This window comes from Lagenorhynchus albirostris, chromosome 12 (assembly GCF_949774975.1).
Source record: "Lagenorhynchus albirostris chromosome 12, mLagAlb1.1, whole genome shotgun sequence".
Taxonomy (NCBI): Eukaryota; Metazoa; Chordata; class Mammalia; order Artiodactyla; family Delphinidae; genus Lagenorhynchus; species Lagenorhynchus albirostris.
Window position 1 is genome coordinate 58,206,612 of NC_083106.1, and position 19,723 is coordinate 58,226,334.

At 36.5% G+C, this 19,723-nt stretch overlaps 1 protein-coding gene across 5 annotated transcripts in view; it reads left to right on the forward strand.

Annotated features, from left to right (window-relative positions):
- FBXL4 (F-box and leucine rich repeat protein 4) overlaps positions 1 to 18,136 on the forward strand; it is a 68,236-nt gene extending 50,100 nt beyond the window's left edge. For all 5 annotated transcript variants that reach the window (XM_060168043.1, XM_060168045.1, XM_060168044.1 and 2 more), the window contains 3 exons: positions 9,167 to 9,238; positions 12,714 to 13,026; positions 17,628 to 18,136. In XM_060168043.1, the coding sequence (XP_060024026.1) occupies positions 9,167 to 9,238; positions 12,714 to 13,026; positions 17,628 to 17,791 (549 nt within the window). In that variant the 3' untranslated portion in view covers positions 17,792 to 18,136. The remainder of the gene's footprint in view (positions 1 to 9,166; positions 9,239 to 12,713; positions 13,027 to 17,627) is intronic.
- Positions 18,137 to 19,723: the final 1,587 nt, after the last annotated feature.

A 19,723-nucleotide genomic window follows, 5' to 3' on the forward strand; every position in this document is an offset into this window, starting at 1 on the left:
TTGAATGAATGAGTGATAACTCTCGCTTGTCAATTCATTTTTTCTTTATTTGCTAAGTTAGTAAGCGTAAGTTTGTCTTTCTACAGAATAACCACATCAACTAAGCGGAGGGGTGGGTGGATCTACAACTTGGAAAACTTGTAAGAAAATATTTGAACTGTATTTGTCCAGAATTTTTAGCTCTAAAAAATAGTGAAATATAGTTCTATTTGTTTGGTTAGTTTATTTCATGAGATCTTTTTCTTTCTTTAGGTATGTTTAGGATTGTGATGAAAAATCGCTTCATCAGAGAAATAGCAAATGTCTTCTTATAACATCAACCAAAAAAAGAAAATCATTAAATAACCTCTTTTCAGAGTTAGGGGTATACATTTGTTGGATTTCAGCAGTTGCGGAGCAGTAAATGTATGCCTGGTGAAAAACAAGATAGTACTAGGTGATGGAGAGACAGAAATGACCCTCAAGCTGAGATTTAGACCCTGTTTATTGCGTGATCCCAGCATAACTAGTGAAATGAGTGGTTAAATGCAGTAATTTTCTTTTTACTGAATTTGGTAGATCTTTTAGAATTGTGTAGGCAAGACTTTTAGGCAAAAGATGGGAACTTAGAACAAACAGGAAGGAGAACTTTAGTTGTACTTAGTTTCTTCTGCCATTCGTGACAAAGAAGTAATTATACTACAGTGAGGTATATAATGATTGGAAAGACTTTAAGTACCTTTAGTCCTTTTCATCTCTATTCACAAGATTCTTATTATTTATGATAAACATTAACTGCAAGTACTTCTTTAGCCATACATGATGATGTATTCTCATGAGAGGAGGGCTATAGAAATTTAACTCATTAAATAGACTTTTAAATACTTAAAAGGAAAAAGCTTTTATTTTGAAATAATTTTAGACTTACAAAAAGTGGCATAAAAAGTAGATTTGCCTACTATATGCATATATTTTTCCTGAACCATTTGAAAATAAGTAGAAGATATAATTCTCTTTTACCCCTGAAGGGACATATACCTGCAACCTATTTGTAAACACTTGTGCCATGGGCTGAATTGTGTCTCCCCAAAATTCATATGTTGAAGTCATAACCCCCAGTACCGCATAATGTGACTGTATTTGGAGATAGGGCCTTTAAAGAGGTAATTAAGTTAAATGAGGTCATTAGGATGGGGCCAAATCCAATATGAGCGGTGTCCTTATAAGAAGAGGAGATTAGGACACAGACACACACAGAGGGAAGACCATATGAAAACACCGGAAGGAGATGGCCAGTTTCAAGCCAAGAGGAGAAGCCTTAGAAGAAACTAACCCTGCTGACACCTTGATCTCAGACTTCTAGCCTCCAGAATTGTAAAAATTAATTTCTGTTGTTTAAGCTACCCAGTCTATGGTACTTTGTCATGGCAGTTCTAGCAAACTAATACAACTTACAAAGGATAGCATAAGGATAACTTTTTAACATATTGCATAAAAAGTGACTTCAAGAGAAGTCCTTTGCATTGTCTAAAACAATCTGGATTAGTGTTAGGAATTTGAGCTTATTTACCTTTGCTTTGTTTGGGAAAAAATATCTGAAGTTGGGGGTGAGATGGGGCATGATAGGTAGCTCAGTAAGAATGTCATTCTGTTGCTTAGAAAAAATGTCTGAAGTTGGGGGTGAGATGGGGCATGATAGGTAGCTCAGTAAGAATGTCATTCTGTTGCTTAGCAGCAGACAAGAAAACCAAGAGTGTTTTTTTAAAATTTGGAGTTATAAATGGAACACCTGCATCCAATTTTGATTGCCTCACTTCAAGAATGATAGAGCATAAATTGAAAGGATCTGAAGTAGTGCAAAAACTGATTATAGGTATTGTAGGGGACTAGTATATGACAGTAATCCATAAATGTGGTTCAGCAACTGTTTACTTGACCTGCTAGGCAGGGATGACAGTTTCAAGGACCCCACTGCCTTCATCTTCATGAACTAGAAGACAAACAAAAGTAGCTGATCTCTACTTCTGTTGGATATCAACACTCTCCTCCTAGTTTCTTTTTTCCAGCAGAGTGCATATATAAGTAAAAATGCATACCACCCTGTCTGTTAATGAAAGCATCTGAGCTTTCCTACAAAAGATACATAAACTGTCTTTTGCAAACAGCATGATTTGATTTAGTGCCACGAATTTGCTTTCTGACACATAGATAATGGTATTCTCCTGACTGCGTTCTTATTTGATTTAGAGAACACATTCCTGTATATTGGTAAGTAGAAGCAGGGATGGTCTTTCTTTTAGTAGAGCAAGTGCATTTAACAGACTTAAGGAAAGGAGTGGCCTCTCACCAGAGCCACTGCTTATTATTAACTAAGATCGAACAATTGAAGCAAGAAGAACCTACTTTGGTCACCTAAATGGACTAATGCAGGCTGTCATTAGCTGTCACCTGAAAGGCAGTCCATTTCAGACAGATTTGTTAGCTAGACAACATATAAAACAAAAGATATTAATAATTACTTTGTTCTTAAACAGAATTAAGATTTTAATAACTTTACTATATTATATTCTAAAACTAACAAACTTTTAAAAGTCTTTATGTCTCCAGGCAAGAATATGTCTCTACTTCTTTTCTATCCTGGATTGCTTTATAGAAGTGCCAGTGGGAAGTACCAGGCTTTTTGGTGGGATTGAGTGTGTGACCTGCATGATGGGCTATGATTCAGTCACAGTTGAGAAGCTTCTTGGGGGTCAGATTCATCATCAGCCACATTTATGACAGTAACCAGTATACCGGGTATAAGAAATCTACCTGGTAAGGACACATTCATTAGAGATAGCTGATTAACACATTCTCTCACTGTTGGCATGTCACAGGGGAAACCAAATTACAGTTATAGGACCTGTCTGGTGAGTTCAGAATGAGAACAGTGAGCATTAGTTATGTGACTTAAATGCTTAAAGACATCAACACAAAACAGATTGATACCATCCTCTTAACAGGAAGGAAAGACATGCTTTTGGAAGAAAATAGATAAAGTCTTTGGACCAGTGCACCCTCTTCAGCTGAGCATCGTTTAGATGAACAGTGTCAATCAACCAATGTGTGCTTCAGATTCCTATGCTCCCTTGGTGGTCCAACCCTTACCCCTCTGATCAAAATATTCTTTCTTTTATATAGGCAATCAGGTTACAGTCAAGTCCAGCCGGTGTGCAAACTGCCATGACTTTTTGACTGCACATCTCTGCCATCATCCATCATGGGTTGATATGGAAATTGATCAGTTTAGTCATCTGTGAGCAAAGATGTATTCAACTGTATTACTACAGGAGAGATCCACTACAGTGGTAAAAATAGGCTCTGAAAGGAGACTACAGGGCAAGGCAAATGTGTGTGATTTAGTCTTAGGTTTTGTTCTTTCACACATATGGCTTTTTGGAATTTAACACATTATTTGAACCTTATACTAAAACTTCTGAGACTGTGGTTTAGGGTAGGTCTACAGTTAGGTTTAGAGAACTTTCCTTTTTTTTTTCTCAGAGGCATGTATAAGAGTTTATTAATTTATGTCATTTATGATCTTGAACATTCTCTTTTTAGAGAACAATCAGAAGTCTTACTTTTCTACCACAATGCTGATCTTCAGGTTTAACCTATAAAAGACAATATTATTTTCAAGTTGTGATTATGTATCAGTATATAAACTATACTATATATTATATATATTATATATTTATATATATTATTTATTTATATTATGTATTTTATATTATAAATAAATATATATTTATTATTTATATTATATATTTATATATTATTATATATTTATATATATTATTTATATATAATATATATTATATATTTATATATTATATTATATATTATATATATATACTATATATATTATATATTTAAACTGTATAAAAGGATAATTTGGTTTATAGCAAATATCTATAAAGTAATTGAATTGAAATATTCTAAATATAGTTAGTTTCAACTACTTTAAATAGGTCTTAAAATACTTCAACTTTTACTCTATATTTCCCTTCCCCAAATTTAGAGATTGGAACACTGGGGCAAAAAAAAATTAAATTAGAGAAAGAAATTCATACATATATGTAGATGGATCTTCAATTACAATAATTGAGTGATTGTGTTCTTAGGATTTCTCTGGTGGTATTTCTTATGTAAATTTATAAATTTTCATTTAATCAGCCTACTTTTATAAAATCCTATCTCATTACTTGTAGTTATTGCTGTGATATGTTTGAAATATATCATCAGTGAAAGTATACTTGTGATCAGGTGATGTCACTAGTCTCTCTGTTTTAGCTGGTGCATGTCTGTGATATATAAACATCTATTTCTTTAAGATGCTTTCTAGGAATCATGGTTTGTTTATTTATTTGTTTGTTTTTTGCCGTGCCATGCAACATACGGGATCCTAGTTCCCCGACCAGGGATGGAACCTGTGCCCCCTGCATTGGGAGCACGGAGTCTTTTTTAATAAATTTATTTATTTATTTATTTATTTATTTTTGGCTGTGTTGGGCCTTCGTTGCTGCGTGCGGGCTTTCTCTAGTTGCGGGGAGAGGGGGCTACTCTTTGTTGCCGTGTGCGGGCTTATTGCAGTGGCTTCTTTCGTTGTGGAGCACGGGGTCTAGGGGTGAGGGCTTCAGTATTTGTGGCGCATGGGCGTAGTTGCTCCGCCCCATGTGGGATCTTCCCAGACCAGGGCTCGAACCGGTGTCCCCTGCATTGGCAAGCGGATTCTTAACCACTCAGCCACCAGGGAAGTCCCGGGAGCGCGGAGTCTTAACCACTGGACTGCCAGGGAAGTCCTTAGGAATCAGGACTTAGAGAAATACAGACTTGGGATCCTATCTTCCTATACTGAGTGTTACAAGTAAGGGTTGTATTCTTTATTAAAGATAAGCAACAGTTAATTTTTAACTGCAAAAATTTTTAATTGCAAAAATTATTAATTAGTTATAATAATTATAAACCTGCATTAATATAAAATATGAACACAGCATTGCATATGTGGTTTATGTAAGGTCTCATTATAAAATGTATATGGTATGCATAATTATAACTCTACTAAGTTACAAATCTGGAATATCTAAACCATTTATGTGAGTATAATAAGTATCAGTTATCACTTTATTAAGTATTTTTCCTTAGCACTTTAGTAGTGTGGAGCATAGGAGATTTTGAACTTTATGGGTAGCATCTCTTAAAAAGCTGTCAATGAAAATTTGAATTCCTGCCTTCTTTTACCTCTTAATAAATTTCCTTGTAACAAGTAGAGGCAATAATAATTCTCTATAACTTAATAGTTATCCGTTGGATTTTGAGGCTGCTGAACAGAGTTAGTAGGTAAATTTTAGGTTGAATATAAAAGGGTTCTTTATTTCTTTTTTTAAAAAATATTTATTTATATTTTGGCTGTGTCAGGTCTTAGTTACAGCACACAGGCTCTTCATTTTGATGCGTGGGCTTCTCTCTAGTTGTGGTGTGCGGGCTCAGTAGTTGTGGCACGCAGGCTCTCTAGTTGTGGCTCACGGGCTCAGTTGCCCGGCAGCATGTGGGACCTTAGTTCCCCAACCAGGGATCAAACCAGCATCCCCTGTATTGCAAGACGGATTTTTAATCACTGGACCACCAGGGAAGTCCCCAAAGGATTCTTTCTTTATGAACATAAATCCTACTACCAGGTGCCAGCTTCACCTAGAGTATGTTTTGAAAATTTTGTAAAAGAAATTAACATGGAGCCAGTCACTTCTTAGTGACTCCGGTTCCACAGTGATTTAAATAAGGTTGGCCTTTGTTTAAAAATTGCAAACTCATTTGAAAATGAATCTGCTGCATTGCATTATTAAAGCTGCTAACTATTTAAATTGTGTTTTAATTTTGTAGAGCTACTCTTGTGCTTATATTGAATTTTACAGGTCTAACCAGCAGAATTTGTCAATTTGGGAAGCTAAAAGATATCTTAAGTCTTAAGTAAAAGGTTCATAAAATTGTTCAGTTTTTATTTCTGAATACCTTTTTTTGTAGTATGCTTAATATAGGTTTAATCCATCTATTTGTGTGTTCTACAAGGGTAAAAGTGATGCAAGTACTCGTTAAGGTAGAATTGTTTTCTTAAATTGGGGGTGGGCGAATTCTTTCTGCGAAGGGCTGGATAGCAAATATTTTGGGCCTTGCAGGCCATATGGTCTCTGTCATAACTATTCAGCCCTGCTGTTGTAGTGTGAAAACAGCTATAAACAATACATAAATGAATGGGTGTGCCATGTTCCAATAAAACTTTATTTACAAAAACAACCAATGGGCTGAATTTGGCCCATGAGCAGTATTTTCTCAACTGCTCTAAATCACTGAGACTGTGGTCTCTCTAAAACCAGGTCATTTTATGTCTGGAAGTGAAGAGGTAGTTTCTCCTTTTTGCTTTAGCATCAATAGTAGTACTTTAATTCTGAATACTAATAGCATAGAGAAAGAAGATACTAAAGATATTCTAGGAGGAAATCGGTTAGCTGGATTTGGAGAGATTGCAAGCTGATCTATAGATGTGTGCTCTATACCTGGGTACTCCCACCGTCTCTGGCTTATCTTGAGCTCTGCTGGAGAAAGTCAGGAAACTGTTAACTTGTGCTTTCTCACCTCATTGCTACCAGTCAACCCTTTTATTTATCTCTATTTGACTCCTTGTTACATTCCTCACAGCATCCCTTCCAAGGTCATCCTTATCCCCTTATAGCTTGGTCTCAGCATTTGATCTCACATCTCTTATTTAGCAAAGATGTGTGATATTCAATATGAATCTCTTATGTTCTGTTAGTTCCTTTTTTAAGGTAGGAATGAAAAATGATAATTCTACTACTAAATGAATTTTTTTATATAAATTTGTTTATTTTTTAAATTTTATTTTTAGCTGCATACGGTATTTGTTTTTCTCTTTTTGGCTGCGTTTGGTCTTCGTTGCTGCGCTCGGGCCTTCCTTAGTTGCAGTGAGCGGGGGCTACTCTTCGTTGCAGTGCATGGGCTTCTCATTGCGGTGGCCTCTCCTGCTGCGGAGCATGGGCTCCAGGCATGCAGGCTCAGCAGTTGTGGCATGCAGGCTCAGCAGTTGTGGCATGCAGGCTCAGTAGTTGTGGTGCACGGGCCCTGCCGCTCCGTGGCATGTGGGATCCTCCCGGACCAGGGCTCGAACCCGTGTCTCCTGCATTGGCAGGCGGACTCCCAACCACTGCGCCACCAGGGAAGCCCTAAATGTATTTTTAATTCTCAATTTAATATGCAGACTGTATAAGTTATTGTAAAATATTTGCCTGAATAAGTATAATAGGCCATTAATTCCTCTTCTACGACTTGAAATGCATCTGCCCTTACATAGGTGTTTTTTAGATACATAATTATGAGAATATTAATTCAAAAGTGATCATAATGTATAGTAAAGTTATGTAATTTTCAAGCATGTTTTTAAACCCTGAGTCATGATAAAGGTCACTTCTGAGAAAGTATGTGAATGGATGGAGGGATACATAAATAGAGTAGATAAGCAAAGAAGGCAAAACGTTAAGATTTGATAAATCTGAGTTGTTACTACATGGGTGTTTATTGTCTTGGACTTTTGTACTTGTTGCATATTTGAGGTTCTTCATTGTAAGGAATTTAAAAATAAATGACCAAACAATTTCCATGAATCATGAATGAGGTATATGTATATGTATTTTTTTAATTTAAAATTTCTTATCCACAAGAGTATGTGGAATCCTCTCTAAAAATTCTCTACTATGTTCTGGATCTTGCTCTGGGAAAGTCTTATAAAACAACTTTGTGATAAGATCTGGTACTTTAATAAAAACAAACCTAATGTCATTTTCCCATCAGTATGTTAAAATAGCTAAGTATTATGGAGAATCTGAAACTTATCTTCATATACCTCTTCTGATGTCAACATTCTGAGAGCTACATGGCATTGTCTTATAAATGTTATAAGTTGTGTTGAAACTTAAGCATAAAATCAATATAAACTTTTTTTTTTTTGCTTAAACTTTAAAAAATGCACAACAGTGAAACAATTAGTCTTAAGTTTGGTACCAATCTAGGGCCTATTATAACTACTATTATTTTATTTTTGCCCTAAGTTTATTTTAAATGAAGTACTTTGTTACTTTATTTTCTCAATAAGAATCTGAATAAATGTTTTGTGTTGTCATTGACACATTCTTCAATCCCTCCCCAACTGATAATTTTTTCACTTCTGAACACTGGGAATAGATTAAACAGAGGCTGTATAATATCATCTTAATTTTGTTAGATATGATTTATTTAGTTCAGATGTTTAGAAAGTTTGCCACATGTTTGTGTAGTATTTTTTTTTAATTTATAAAAGGAAAAACTAAAAATCTGAATGCTTTGCATTGCTCGTTTTTAAATTTTTCATGGCAGGCATGTCATCAAGTGAAATTTTGACTGTTCAGAGATATTTCAGGAACCATGATTATGTAGCTGTCTCGGACACCTTTGGGTTTCTTTAGTGGTGAGACCGTTTCCATTGCACAGGATGGATGGGCTGAAATGGCAGGAACATGACTAGAAAGTGCACGTTTCAGTTAGCATGGTGCTAGTGACAGGTGCTCGATGGCTGTTGGGATCCTTGTCAACAAAGAGAATTCTTTGACATTAAAGTCACGGGCTCAGTCCTGATTTGGGGTGGCTATTGGCAGTTCCATCAGCCTGCAGCTGATCAGTGAATGTCAGAGCTGCCGCTGTTCTACAGTTGTCACCAACCCTTGGTGCTTTTTTTTTTTTTTTGGAGGGAGGGAGGGATGGTTTAGCTTGTCTTGTTCAGTCTTCACCAGGCTTTCAAACTGCTTACGTTTGGAAAATGCACTGAGAGGTCATAGGGAATATAGGTGTCTTTAGGGCATGCAAAATCATATACAGAGTGAGGACTTACTACGTGGAGACAAGTAATGATTACCTTGACTCCAAGCCAATCAATGGTGTGAACACCTGGGGACTCATTAAATGGCATTTGTGGTGTTTGTAACCAAGGTTTTGAGCTCTATTTCAGGAAAAGCAGTGACAGCCTTTAATGTCTAATTGACCTCTTCTCTTTGTTTCACTTTCTTGTCCTTTCCTTATTTGCCTCTGATGTGGTTCCTGATGGCAGCAAACAGCCCTGCTCAGCGTTTTGAACTTCTGTTCAGAGCTTCAGCACCTCAGTTTGGGTAGTTGTGTCATGGTAAGTATTGGAAAATTCTTTATTCTCAATTGCTGCTTCTCTTTTTCTTCCCATGGGTGACTTTTATCCTGACCCTCCCCACACCCACCCACAGCTTTTCAGATTTATGGATAACTATGTGCAACCACTTTAAAACATTTTTCTTAAATGGGAGAATTTGTCTTTGACATTATTTATCTGTGAGAACAAGGAAAGGAGTATAGTGTGGTGCAAAGAGTGTGGTTCTGCCTCAAGCCAGATGTTATCTCAGACAAGCTATTTAGCTCTCTGGGCTTCTTTACAAAATAATATATCAATCATACCCAAATGCCAGTAGTCTGGTAAGTTTTTCACAAAGCTAATTTTAGTTTTTGAGTTCAGAGATTATTTTCTGGAAATGCTGATGATAGTAGATAGGTTTATTTTGTTTGTTTCACTGTCCTTACTGAGTAAGATGAAAAGATGGACACCAACCTATGTTGGAACTAATTTCTTTAAAACGTTACTGGTCTGTGAAATCCAAAAACGTAGGGACTGTTGGAATAAATAATCTTGAAACTCCTTTCAGTTATAAAATTATAATTTATATGTCATTGGAAGAGTTCATGGGATGAATTAAATGTTTTTCAACTAAATTACATGGTTAATAAATAAGACTGACACTCAAGGGACAGGAGAACTCTGTGTGTGCGCGTGTGTGCATACGTGTGAGCCTGTGTGCGTGTGTGCATGCATGCACACTCACAGGAAATGCATCTCCCAATATAACTGACTGTGGAGCGATCCATTCCTCTTTATTTTCTTACCTGCCCCCCCATACCCAAAGCAGATTCAGGAGATCCTAAACCATTCCAGTTTTGCATCCACTTATTAGGAAGACCTGAATAAGCAGGATGGTTGCAAGATCAGAGAAGTTTTTAGGCCTTATTAAACCTCATGTATGGGCTCAGGCCCATCCCGGTCTCTGGAAACAATCTGAGAGCCCACTAACTCAGCATTAGGTTTCCCTTCTGGTCAGCTTTTTATGTTAGTAAGGCATTTCATGGGCTTCTGTTGGGTCCTTCTAGTGGCTCTTCTTGATGGGCTCAGTGACACTCCACGGCACTTTCTGTGACAACATACCAACCAGTTACTGTCACTTGGACTTTGCTTATTGTTAGCCTGCCTTCTTTAGATTTGTAAGGACCCTGCTTTGACTTTGGCCAGAGGTATCTTATTCTGCCTGTTAATTACCTCCCCATAACCTAGAGCAGCATTCTCTAGAAAAGCAGGCCTCTAATCACAGACACTTTCGAGTTGGAATTATGTATGTTTATAGTTGGAATTAGGTGTAGTTGAAGTCAGCATTTTCCTAAGTTGACCTATGGAACATTAGTCCTAAAAGATACTCAAGTTAAAAAGTTGTGTATTGTAGGGGGAAAGAAGGGGGAATAGGAATTCTGGGTCTAAATTAGGAAACGATGCTCCTATATCCTCCCCCTGGAGTTTTCAATGGTATGTCCTACAATAAAGAAACAGTTTGCCTTTGCTTAAACCAGTGTTTTCCAACTTTACCTGACTAATGAACCCATTTTTTCATGTTACATCTATTATTATGTAATATGGTATGGGAAATGCTACTTCAGATAAATAGGCCATTTTTAAATTAAAGTATGTAGTTACCAGTATTGTTACAATTGATATTTATTTGCCAGGAAATGAAGTTTTAAGGACTTGACATTCGAAGTTCAGAAATACTGCTAATATTGCTGATACTGCTACTAACGTGATGATTGAAACATTTCATACTGTCACAGAAGTACTGTTCTTCACAGCAGGTCTGGGTTCACCAGGACAGTAACACAGACAGCTCTTGGTTGATACTTTAATACCATGTTTATTTCAGTTTCTTTCCTGTCAGCTGACCAAAAGGCAGGATGATTCATTTGATATTTTATTTTTGACTATCAAAATAATAGCAATCAGAATCATGGGTTTTGGAAAGTTTTTAATTTGCTTCTTCCTAAAGAAGCTAATTGGCTGCACTAATGATCAAAGCTACAGTTTTGTTGTTGTTTGGGTCCACTCACTTAAGAAGATAGTTGTATTTACCCAAATAGATTTCTCGTGGTCTTCTGCATGATTGTTTCTGAAGAACCTTAGAAATCATCACCACTGTATCTAATCTATCAGCTCTTTGGTTCTGACTCAAAATATAGCCCCCAACCTGTCCACTTCTCCAATGCCACTGCTTCACCTTGATCCAAGACCCAGCATCTCTCCTCTGCGCTAGTGCAGGCCTCTTCACTGGGCTTCCTCCTCCATTCATACCCACCTTAGACCATCCTCCAGAGTCCAGAGGGGTTTTTGTTTTAATGTGAATCATATTTGTTTCAAACCCTCCATTGATCTCCTTATAGTTAAAATAAAAATTCAAAGTCCTTCACGGCCTGATGGCCTGGCCCCTGCGTAGCTCTCTGGCTCTCTGCCCTCTCTCTCACTCCCCTTGGGCCGTGTACCCATCATATTTCTGTTCCTTGAACGAGCCACGCTCATTCCCGGAGATCCCGGCAGCCACCACTCCCTCCCTCAACCTCTGCCACTCTGATCACTCTCATGTCACCCTGTTTTATTGTTTTACTTATCACTCTCTGAATTTATTTTGCTCATTTATTTGTCTGTATGTCTTTCCAAGAAATGTGAACACAGTCTTTTTTTTTTGATTCACTGTTGCTCCCAGCACATCGGAGATGAAAATATGAATAAACAAATGGACAAAAGGAAGTAATCATTGGAAATGTTTGCTGTTTCATTTCCTTTTGACTTCTGATGATAATGCTGATACCTGATTATAACAAAATCAAATGAAACTCCTAAAAGAATCTGTTTAAAGAAACATTATTAAAACATTCAAAGCCCATGAACTGAAATGTTTAATTCTTGAATAGTAGAAGCTTATCCCACGATCATGAGGTAAATCATTGGACACCTCCAATAACTGACAGCAGCTAACTTATCACAATCTAAATTATTTTTCAGGTTGCATTTTCAGTCCCCAGATGCCTCATTTAACCCAAAACGAGTATCCTTATTAGTACCATCAGCATATTCACTTACTGTTTTAGAGCCTAGCTAAGTGCATACCTTTATCAGGGAGATCTTACATATATCAAAGTAGCAACAGCTACTGTCAAAATGGGAGGCATACAAGGACAATACACAATCCTCAAATTCTTTAAGAGGGACTGAGGATTTCAGACTGCTTTGGGATTTAATTCATTAACGTCCTCTGTCTGGAATTCTGTTAAATGGATTTTTAAGTTAAGTGATTACTCTCACTGTTTTACGAAACGGTGGCAGGTCTGTGAGATGAGTGGGCACATCTGTGTTAATGACAGTGTGGGTATGTTTGCACAGAAGCAAACAACAGGAGATGATTAAGAATGCTTTAACATGCTCAGAACAGTTTGTGTTTCTGAGCATAATATGGGAAAGATCGAAATTATTTGATTTCCAGATTGAAGACTATGACGTGATAGCTAGCATGATAGGAGCCAAGTGTAAAAGACTCCGGACTCTGGATCTGTGGAGATGTAAGAACATTACTGAGAACGGGATAGCAGAGCTGGCTTCTGGGTGTCCACTTCTGGAGGAACTTGACCTCGGATGGTGCCCTACTCTGCAGAGCAGCACCGGCTGCTTTGCCAAACTGGCACGCCAGCTTCCAAACTTGCAGAAACTCTTTCTAACAGCTAACAGGTCTGTGTGTGACACAGACATTGAAGAACTAGCACGTAATTGTACCAGATTACGCCAACTGGACATATTAGGTAAGGATACAATCTATAAATTTCTTTTAAAGCCTTGACATAAAAACTAACCTCAGACTTTTTATAGGGAGAAAAAAAATTCTTGGATACAATGAAAATGTTGTCCTGATAATTATAACTGTACTTAAGTAAAAGAGTGAGGGCAGTAACAGCATTTTATAGTTGAACCTATCAGAAAGCTCTAAATAACCATAATTCTTGGTCTAGTAAGAAGAGTGAGAATTTGTGTGAGCTGTGTTCTCTATTATTATTGACAGATAAGAAGTTAATCCGCTTGTTTAATGAATTCAAGACACACACACACACATATGGCTTCTTGATGTTAAATTCTTGATTAAGGAATCTTGTGAAATTTCCATCCCTGATGATTCTAGTTTTTAGGAATAGTTCTACCCTAAGGCAGAGCTATTGAAAATCCTTCCCAGTGCTGGGATTCCTTGTGTCTTTTTTGCAATTTACAGCCAGAAACCCTGTGATATTTTGTTACTTCTGACACTGGCCAGAAGTGCTAGCAATGCCACGGTTATAATTGCCCACACAGTGGTGAACCCAAATAGCACTTGCACTGTGTTGCTAGTAATCTATTAATACTAACAGATTAGTCCTTGAAGTGCTAATTATATCCTTTACTGTTTATTCAACATTCAACCAAAGGGAAACCTGAAGATTTTCAACACTTATGTTTGTAGTTTCAGTTAAAATCTCTCCACAGTCCAGGCTTATGGTACATTTGTAGATGTTGCTTATATAGTTGCATGTTACTTATTCAAGTTCCTTGTAGGCAGAAATTCTTGCTTAAAAATTTAAGAAGGGGAAATTAGGCATATGGGATTAACAGATACAAACTACTGTATATAAAACAGATAAGCAACAAGGATACATACACTGGAATTATATCAAGTGTCTTATAATAACCTATAATGGAATATAATCTGCAAAAATTACTGAATCACTGTGCTGTACACCTGAAACTAACACAATATTGTAAGTCAACTGTACTTCAATAGAAACAAATAAAATTTTAAAAATCAATAAAAACAGTTGACTGAAAAAGAAACCTTAGGGAGAAATTCTTGCCTATTATATGTACACTTTAGGCTAGATACTTCATCTGTGTTATATTCTCCTTAATCTTCATTGCTCAGGAAGCTGGGTATCATTGTCTTTTCATAGATGAGGATGCTGGAGCCAGCAGTTAATATGTGGCAGAGCAAGGGTTCACGTACAAGGGTTTTGTCTCCACAGTCAGTACTGTCTTTTCAGAACACCACACCACTTACCTTGCTTGTTTCTTTGCCTGCCTATCTACCTTCCCGCTTGAATTAGCCTAGACTTTTTTTTAATAAGGTAATTATTTTGAAACATTCAAGAAAAAGTCATGAATTCACAGGGACAATGAGGAAAGGCAGTCAAGGGCCTTTTAAAATGATCACTAATTGCGTCAGGCTTCACTTCAGAGGATGGCGCCATTGTTGTTTAAAATCTAGTTTACAATTCTCCCTCCAAAAACCCTCAGATAAACCCAAAAACATACACTTGAGATGGAGAGTAGCCAGTATCTGAAAGAGATGCTACCAAAGAAGTCGGTAACACTGATCCCAAAACAAAAGCACAGTTGTGATGAGCAGTGGGTTCCGTTGTCAGGTGGCCTAAGTTTGGTCTATAAATGTATGAATTACTTGACAGAGACATAAAAGAAAAGCAGGTACGAAGTATAAAGACTTCTTTTTGAAGACATTTGTGACTTTCATGAGCGTAAGAGCAAGGCAGTATCGTTATTTATTATGTCAAATCTAATTACCGATGCAAGATGACTGTCATGCGAATATATTGGAACATCTTATTTCAAATATAAAGAGCACAATAAAAAGTAATATCACTAGTAGTCAATAATTAATAGTTAACAACAACATGACTATGTGCTTTATACTGTTCTGAGCATATATTAACTGATTTAATCATCACAACAACCTTATGAGGTAGATATTATTATTAGCCACAGAGGAGGAAACGGGTGGAAATAGGTTAAGTGATTTGCCCAGGGCTCATAACTAGTAAGGAATCTGGACTTGAACCAGAGTCTGTGCTTCTAACCACTGTGCTATATCTTCTTTACTCTTATTGTTGTTTTTTGGTCTCCTTTCATCGTTTAGTGTTAGAATCCTTTTTTTTTTTTAAAAAAAGGATTCTTAGTTAAACCATGCTGATATTCATTATTTTATTTGTCATTTTGTGATTAGCACATATGAATGTTAAGTGGCAAATCTTCGTCATACTAAACGTACTTATCGATCAGTACAAAGCCGAATAAGACACAGTCCCTGTCTTCAGGAGTTGAAAACCTAGCAAGAAGGAATAAAACAAGCATATAAATAACTGTAATGCAAGCCAGAAGCAAGTCCACTTTGATGGGGCTCAAAGAAAAGAGAGTACATATATGATCAGAGAAATAAGGAAAAGCCTAATTTAAAAGGCTAATAGATATTTGAAAGGTATCCTTAAAAAGTGAGCAGGAAATTGGGGGAGAAGGGCATTTTAGGCAGAATGAATAGCATGAAACGAAAGCAAAGGTGTTAAAAGTACAGAATATCTTGAGAGAATAGGCAGTCTAATTTGATCTAGAATGTTGGTATAATGGAGGGTATCCTGGAGAGTTTTGAGCACCAGGATGAGAAGTATGCACAAAATTAAACAAGGAAGAGGTCTTACTGGGTTTTAATTAGGGATATGAGTGATATTATTTAGAGCTGTGTTTTGGGAATACTTACCTGGAAATGAGTAGTAGGTGAATTGGAGAAGGAAGAAATCAAAATCAAAGAGATTAGCTTCAATAATCCATCTCACGAGGGTCTATACCAGGGTGATGGCATCGGACAGTTAACCACCATTCCTTCATTTTTTCATTCATTACACACTTATTGAGCATATACTATGTTTGGCATTATTTTAAACACTGGAGATATTCAGTGCCCTGAAGGAGCAAGCTGACTGAAAACAAAATTGTGTCCTAAGTGGATAACAAAACAACAGCACAAAGTACCCTGGAAACATAGGACAGGTGACCCTAGCCCGGTTAAATGTTCAATCTCTGACTTCCTTCCCTGGCATTCTCTTAGGCTTTAGGAACTCCTAATTTATCAGGAAACTCAGATTCTAATGACCAAGACTGGCAAATAGAAAAAAGTCACAGCCCTAGGTGAAAATCTCCACAGGGCCAAATGGCTTAGGTGAGGTTCTCTGATCTTATATAACAGAAACCCCCTCAAGATAACTTAAGCATACGAAAAAGGCGATTATTATGAAGATACAGGTGTCCATCTCAGATCCCATGGGTAGAAACTGGGTATGGTCAGACCTCAGGAGAGACTGGAAAACCATCAAAAGGCAAGGAAGCTTTTTTCTCTTTTTCGTTCCTTCTATCCTGCATACTCAGGCCCCTGTCCCTAAACCACACCCTCTGCCGCTGTACACTTACAGAGACGTTTGTGTCTGCTTCTCCCTTTGGTTTTGCTTTGTTCTTTTCTTGTCATGCTGGCCATCTCTGTTCCTCTGGGTACACATGGCTAAATATAGCAGCCCTGACCCAGTTTTCCATGTCTTTAGTTCAAGAGATCAAATGGGCACTGGAGGCTTTACTGAATCCCAATTCTAAATTCCCAGGAGAATCTGCATTGGTTTATCATGGGGCCAGTCGCAGCCAGGGTAGCAGTATAGTTACAGCTTCTGGTAGAAGTATAGTTACTTCTCCCTTCTCATGGCGGGGAGGGGCGAAGAAAGGATTTCTCAGAGAAAAAGGCATAGACTAGTGTTTCAGAACATTTAATCCCCATCCCAGGTATATATGTGTAATACGATTGTGATGATTTTTTTTCTCCTTAGAAAAGCTATAGTTACAACAGATGACATCTTAGAGCCTAGTGATATTTGGTACTTATTGAGTGCCATCAGGTGCTTTACATAATTTATATGATTTATAACCCATCCGAATATCTCATAATCACTTCAGATTTAACATGGGCTAAATAGTACTCATCATCCATCATTTGTCTTCCAGTAATGACATTTTATACCTACCACTTACTGTAGAACTTATCAAATTGTGTTGTAGTTATTTGCTATCAACTCTAGTCAATGAGTTCCTTAAGGCAGACACGTGTCTTATTCATCTTTGTATCTCCAGTGCCTGAAACAGAAGTTTCTGCAGGGTAGTTGCTCAGTAATTGCACTGCATGGAATTAGAGGTTGAATCATTAAGTATTGCTGTCTGATTTGACCCATGGGTTCAGGAAAATGAGATGTGCAAACAGTTTTGAACTGGGGTGAACAGAAATAGGAAAGTCTGGAGGAGCTGATTGGAAAGGGTAGGAGGTAGGAATGAAGATAAGATTGGGTAGAGATTGACAAAATTCAGGTCCTAGATACCAATTTTGCTGGGAAATTTTTTTTTTTTTAAACAGGACTATTTCAATATGAAGTCTTGTTTTAAGAAATGTTTTTAATTTGTAAAAGTCTATTTTAAGTGTATTTTAAATAATAAAAAGGGACTTTTATCAGGATATTATATGTGTTATATAATATTTTGTTTGGTTTTTTTTAAACAGGAACAAGAATGGTAAGTCCAGCATCTTTAAGAAAACTCCTGGAATCTTGTAAAGATCTTTCCTTACTTGATGTGTCCTTCTGTTCACAGATTGATAATAGAGCTGTGCTAGAACTCAATGTGAGCTTTCCAAAAGTGTTTATAAAAAAGAGCTTTACTCAGTGACTTCATATATGTCTTATAATAAAATTAATGTGCTTTTGTAGGGTTTTGTTTTGGGGTTGGTTTTGTTTAGTTTTTATAATGGTGGGAATATCTTAAGACATTTGTGGATTTTAAAGAAAAATATGGAAATGTCCATTAAATCAGTGATGTAAACAAATGTTTTCACAAAATATTGTAAGCACTTTCCTTCAAGAATATGTGAGTGGCTCATATTATTTTTGTCTTATGTTAATCAGTGATATTGTGCTTTAGTCAATAACTAGATGTTTAATAAAAGAGTAATATGGAAATATTTTAACTTATTTTGAAAGGAGCACTTTGAACAATAAAATATCATGATATTTATGCAAGAATAAAGTTAATTTTTCACACTTCCATGTAAAGATGCCTTATTAATTATAAGCCTTATGACCTGGCCAGCATTTCTTTTGGTATGTACAAAATTGTCAGAGTTGGTTGGAGAAAGAATCTTACTTTTTATCTGTTAAGATTATTGTTTACGTTGATACACTAATTCTTCAACTTGAAAGTTTTCAGTTTTTCCAGTTTTCTTCTGATATATTTATCTATTTTACTACTGGATAATAACAGTAGTAAAATATGGGCATAATCAAGAACTATTAAATGAAATAGTTTTCCAGCTGTTCAGCAGATGCCTTAAAAATTTGCCAGAGGGAAAGGTTTAAGACTTCTGAATTATGTGTGGATTTTATTTTATTTTATTTTCTCTGCCCCAGCACCTTAAATAATTAGAAATCAGGGACAGTGGAGAAAACAAAGCAAACAAACATTGTTTTGTCAAATAGTAAATTGATTTAGTTCTGCTGCTAAGAAAGTAGACAGAAAATATATTGTGGAATGAAAAGGCAGGGCTGTTTTGAATAGCAAACTAATACTAAATATACAGTGTAACAAAATTTATTTTCCCACACAGGGCAAAATATTAATTTCCAATAGCCACACATCCTAGAGTGATCCCGTAGAACTCTGCTGTCCAATACAGCAGCCACTAGCCACATGTGGCTATTTTAGTTAATTTTAGTTAAATTTAATTAAAAATTCCATCCCTCAGTTGTACTAGCCACATTTCAAGTACTCGGTAGTTACCTGAAGCTAGTGGTTATCATATTGGACAGCACTAGTCTAGAATTTCTTGCTATAAGGTGTAGTCATTTAAGAAAAAGCATATTTAGTTTAAAAATTAGCACAGTTAATATATATCTCTAGGAAATTTTTGAGGATACTCTCAATAGTACATATATGAAAGCATTTTACCCCCCAAGTAAAGCTAGTGGATTTATACATACGGAAAATAGTAGGCATTCAGTAAATACTGAATGAATAAGAATATATTATTGAATTAAGCCATATGTCAAATTTTAAAATTATAAGTGTTATAAATTACTAGTAATACTGTGTTTATTCTTTTATAGAATATAAAGAATGTAATACGTGACATTTAAAATATTAAAATAGTAATCCAATCTCCTCCACGTAAGAAACCATTGTATGAGAGCTGCTGTCTTGTTGGTATGCCCCACGATGTCTTCTATTTGATGGCAGAAGCAAAGGGCAGTTGGAAAAGGGCTTGGTTATCCTCTATTATTAGCTTCATGCATTTGGATTTTCTTTTCACCCAGGAATGTATGTAAACATCTTAAATGTTTTATTCAGTGGACGTTTTAGGAGGATGAGATTTATAATTGGACTACCAACTGGGTGAAGCAGTGCTTTTGTCTTAAGCTAACAGCTGCCATTGAGTTAATGCTTACTTTGTGCCGGGCACTCTTTCCTGTGTTTTGCATTTACTAACTCACTTAGTCCTCTTAACAACCCTGTAAAATAGATACCATTGCTTACTCCCATTTACGGGTGAGGCAGAGAAAGATTGAAGAACTTACTCATGATCCCATAGCTGCTAATGGCAGAGCC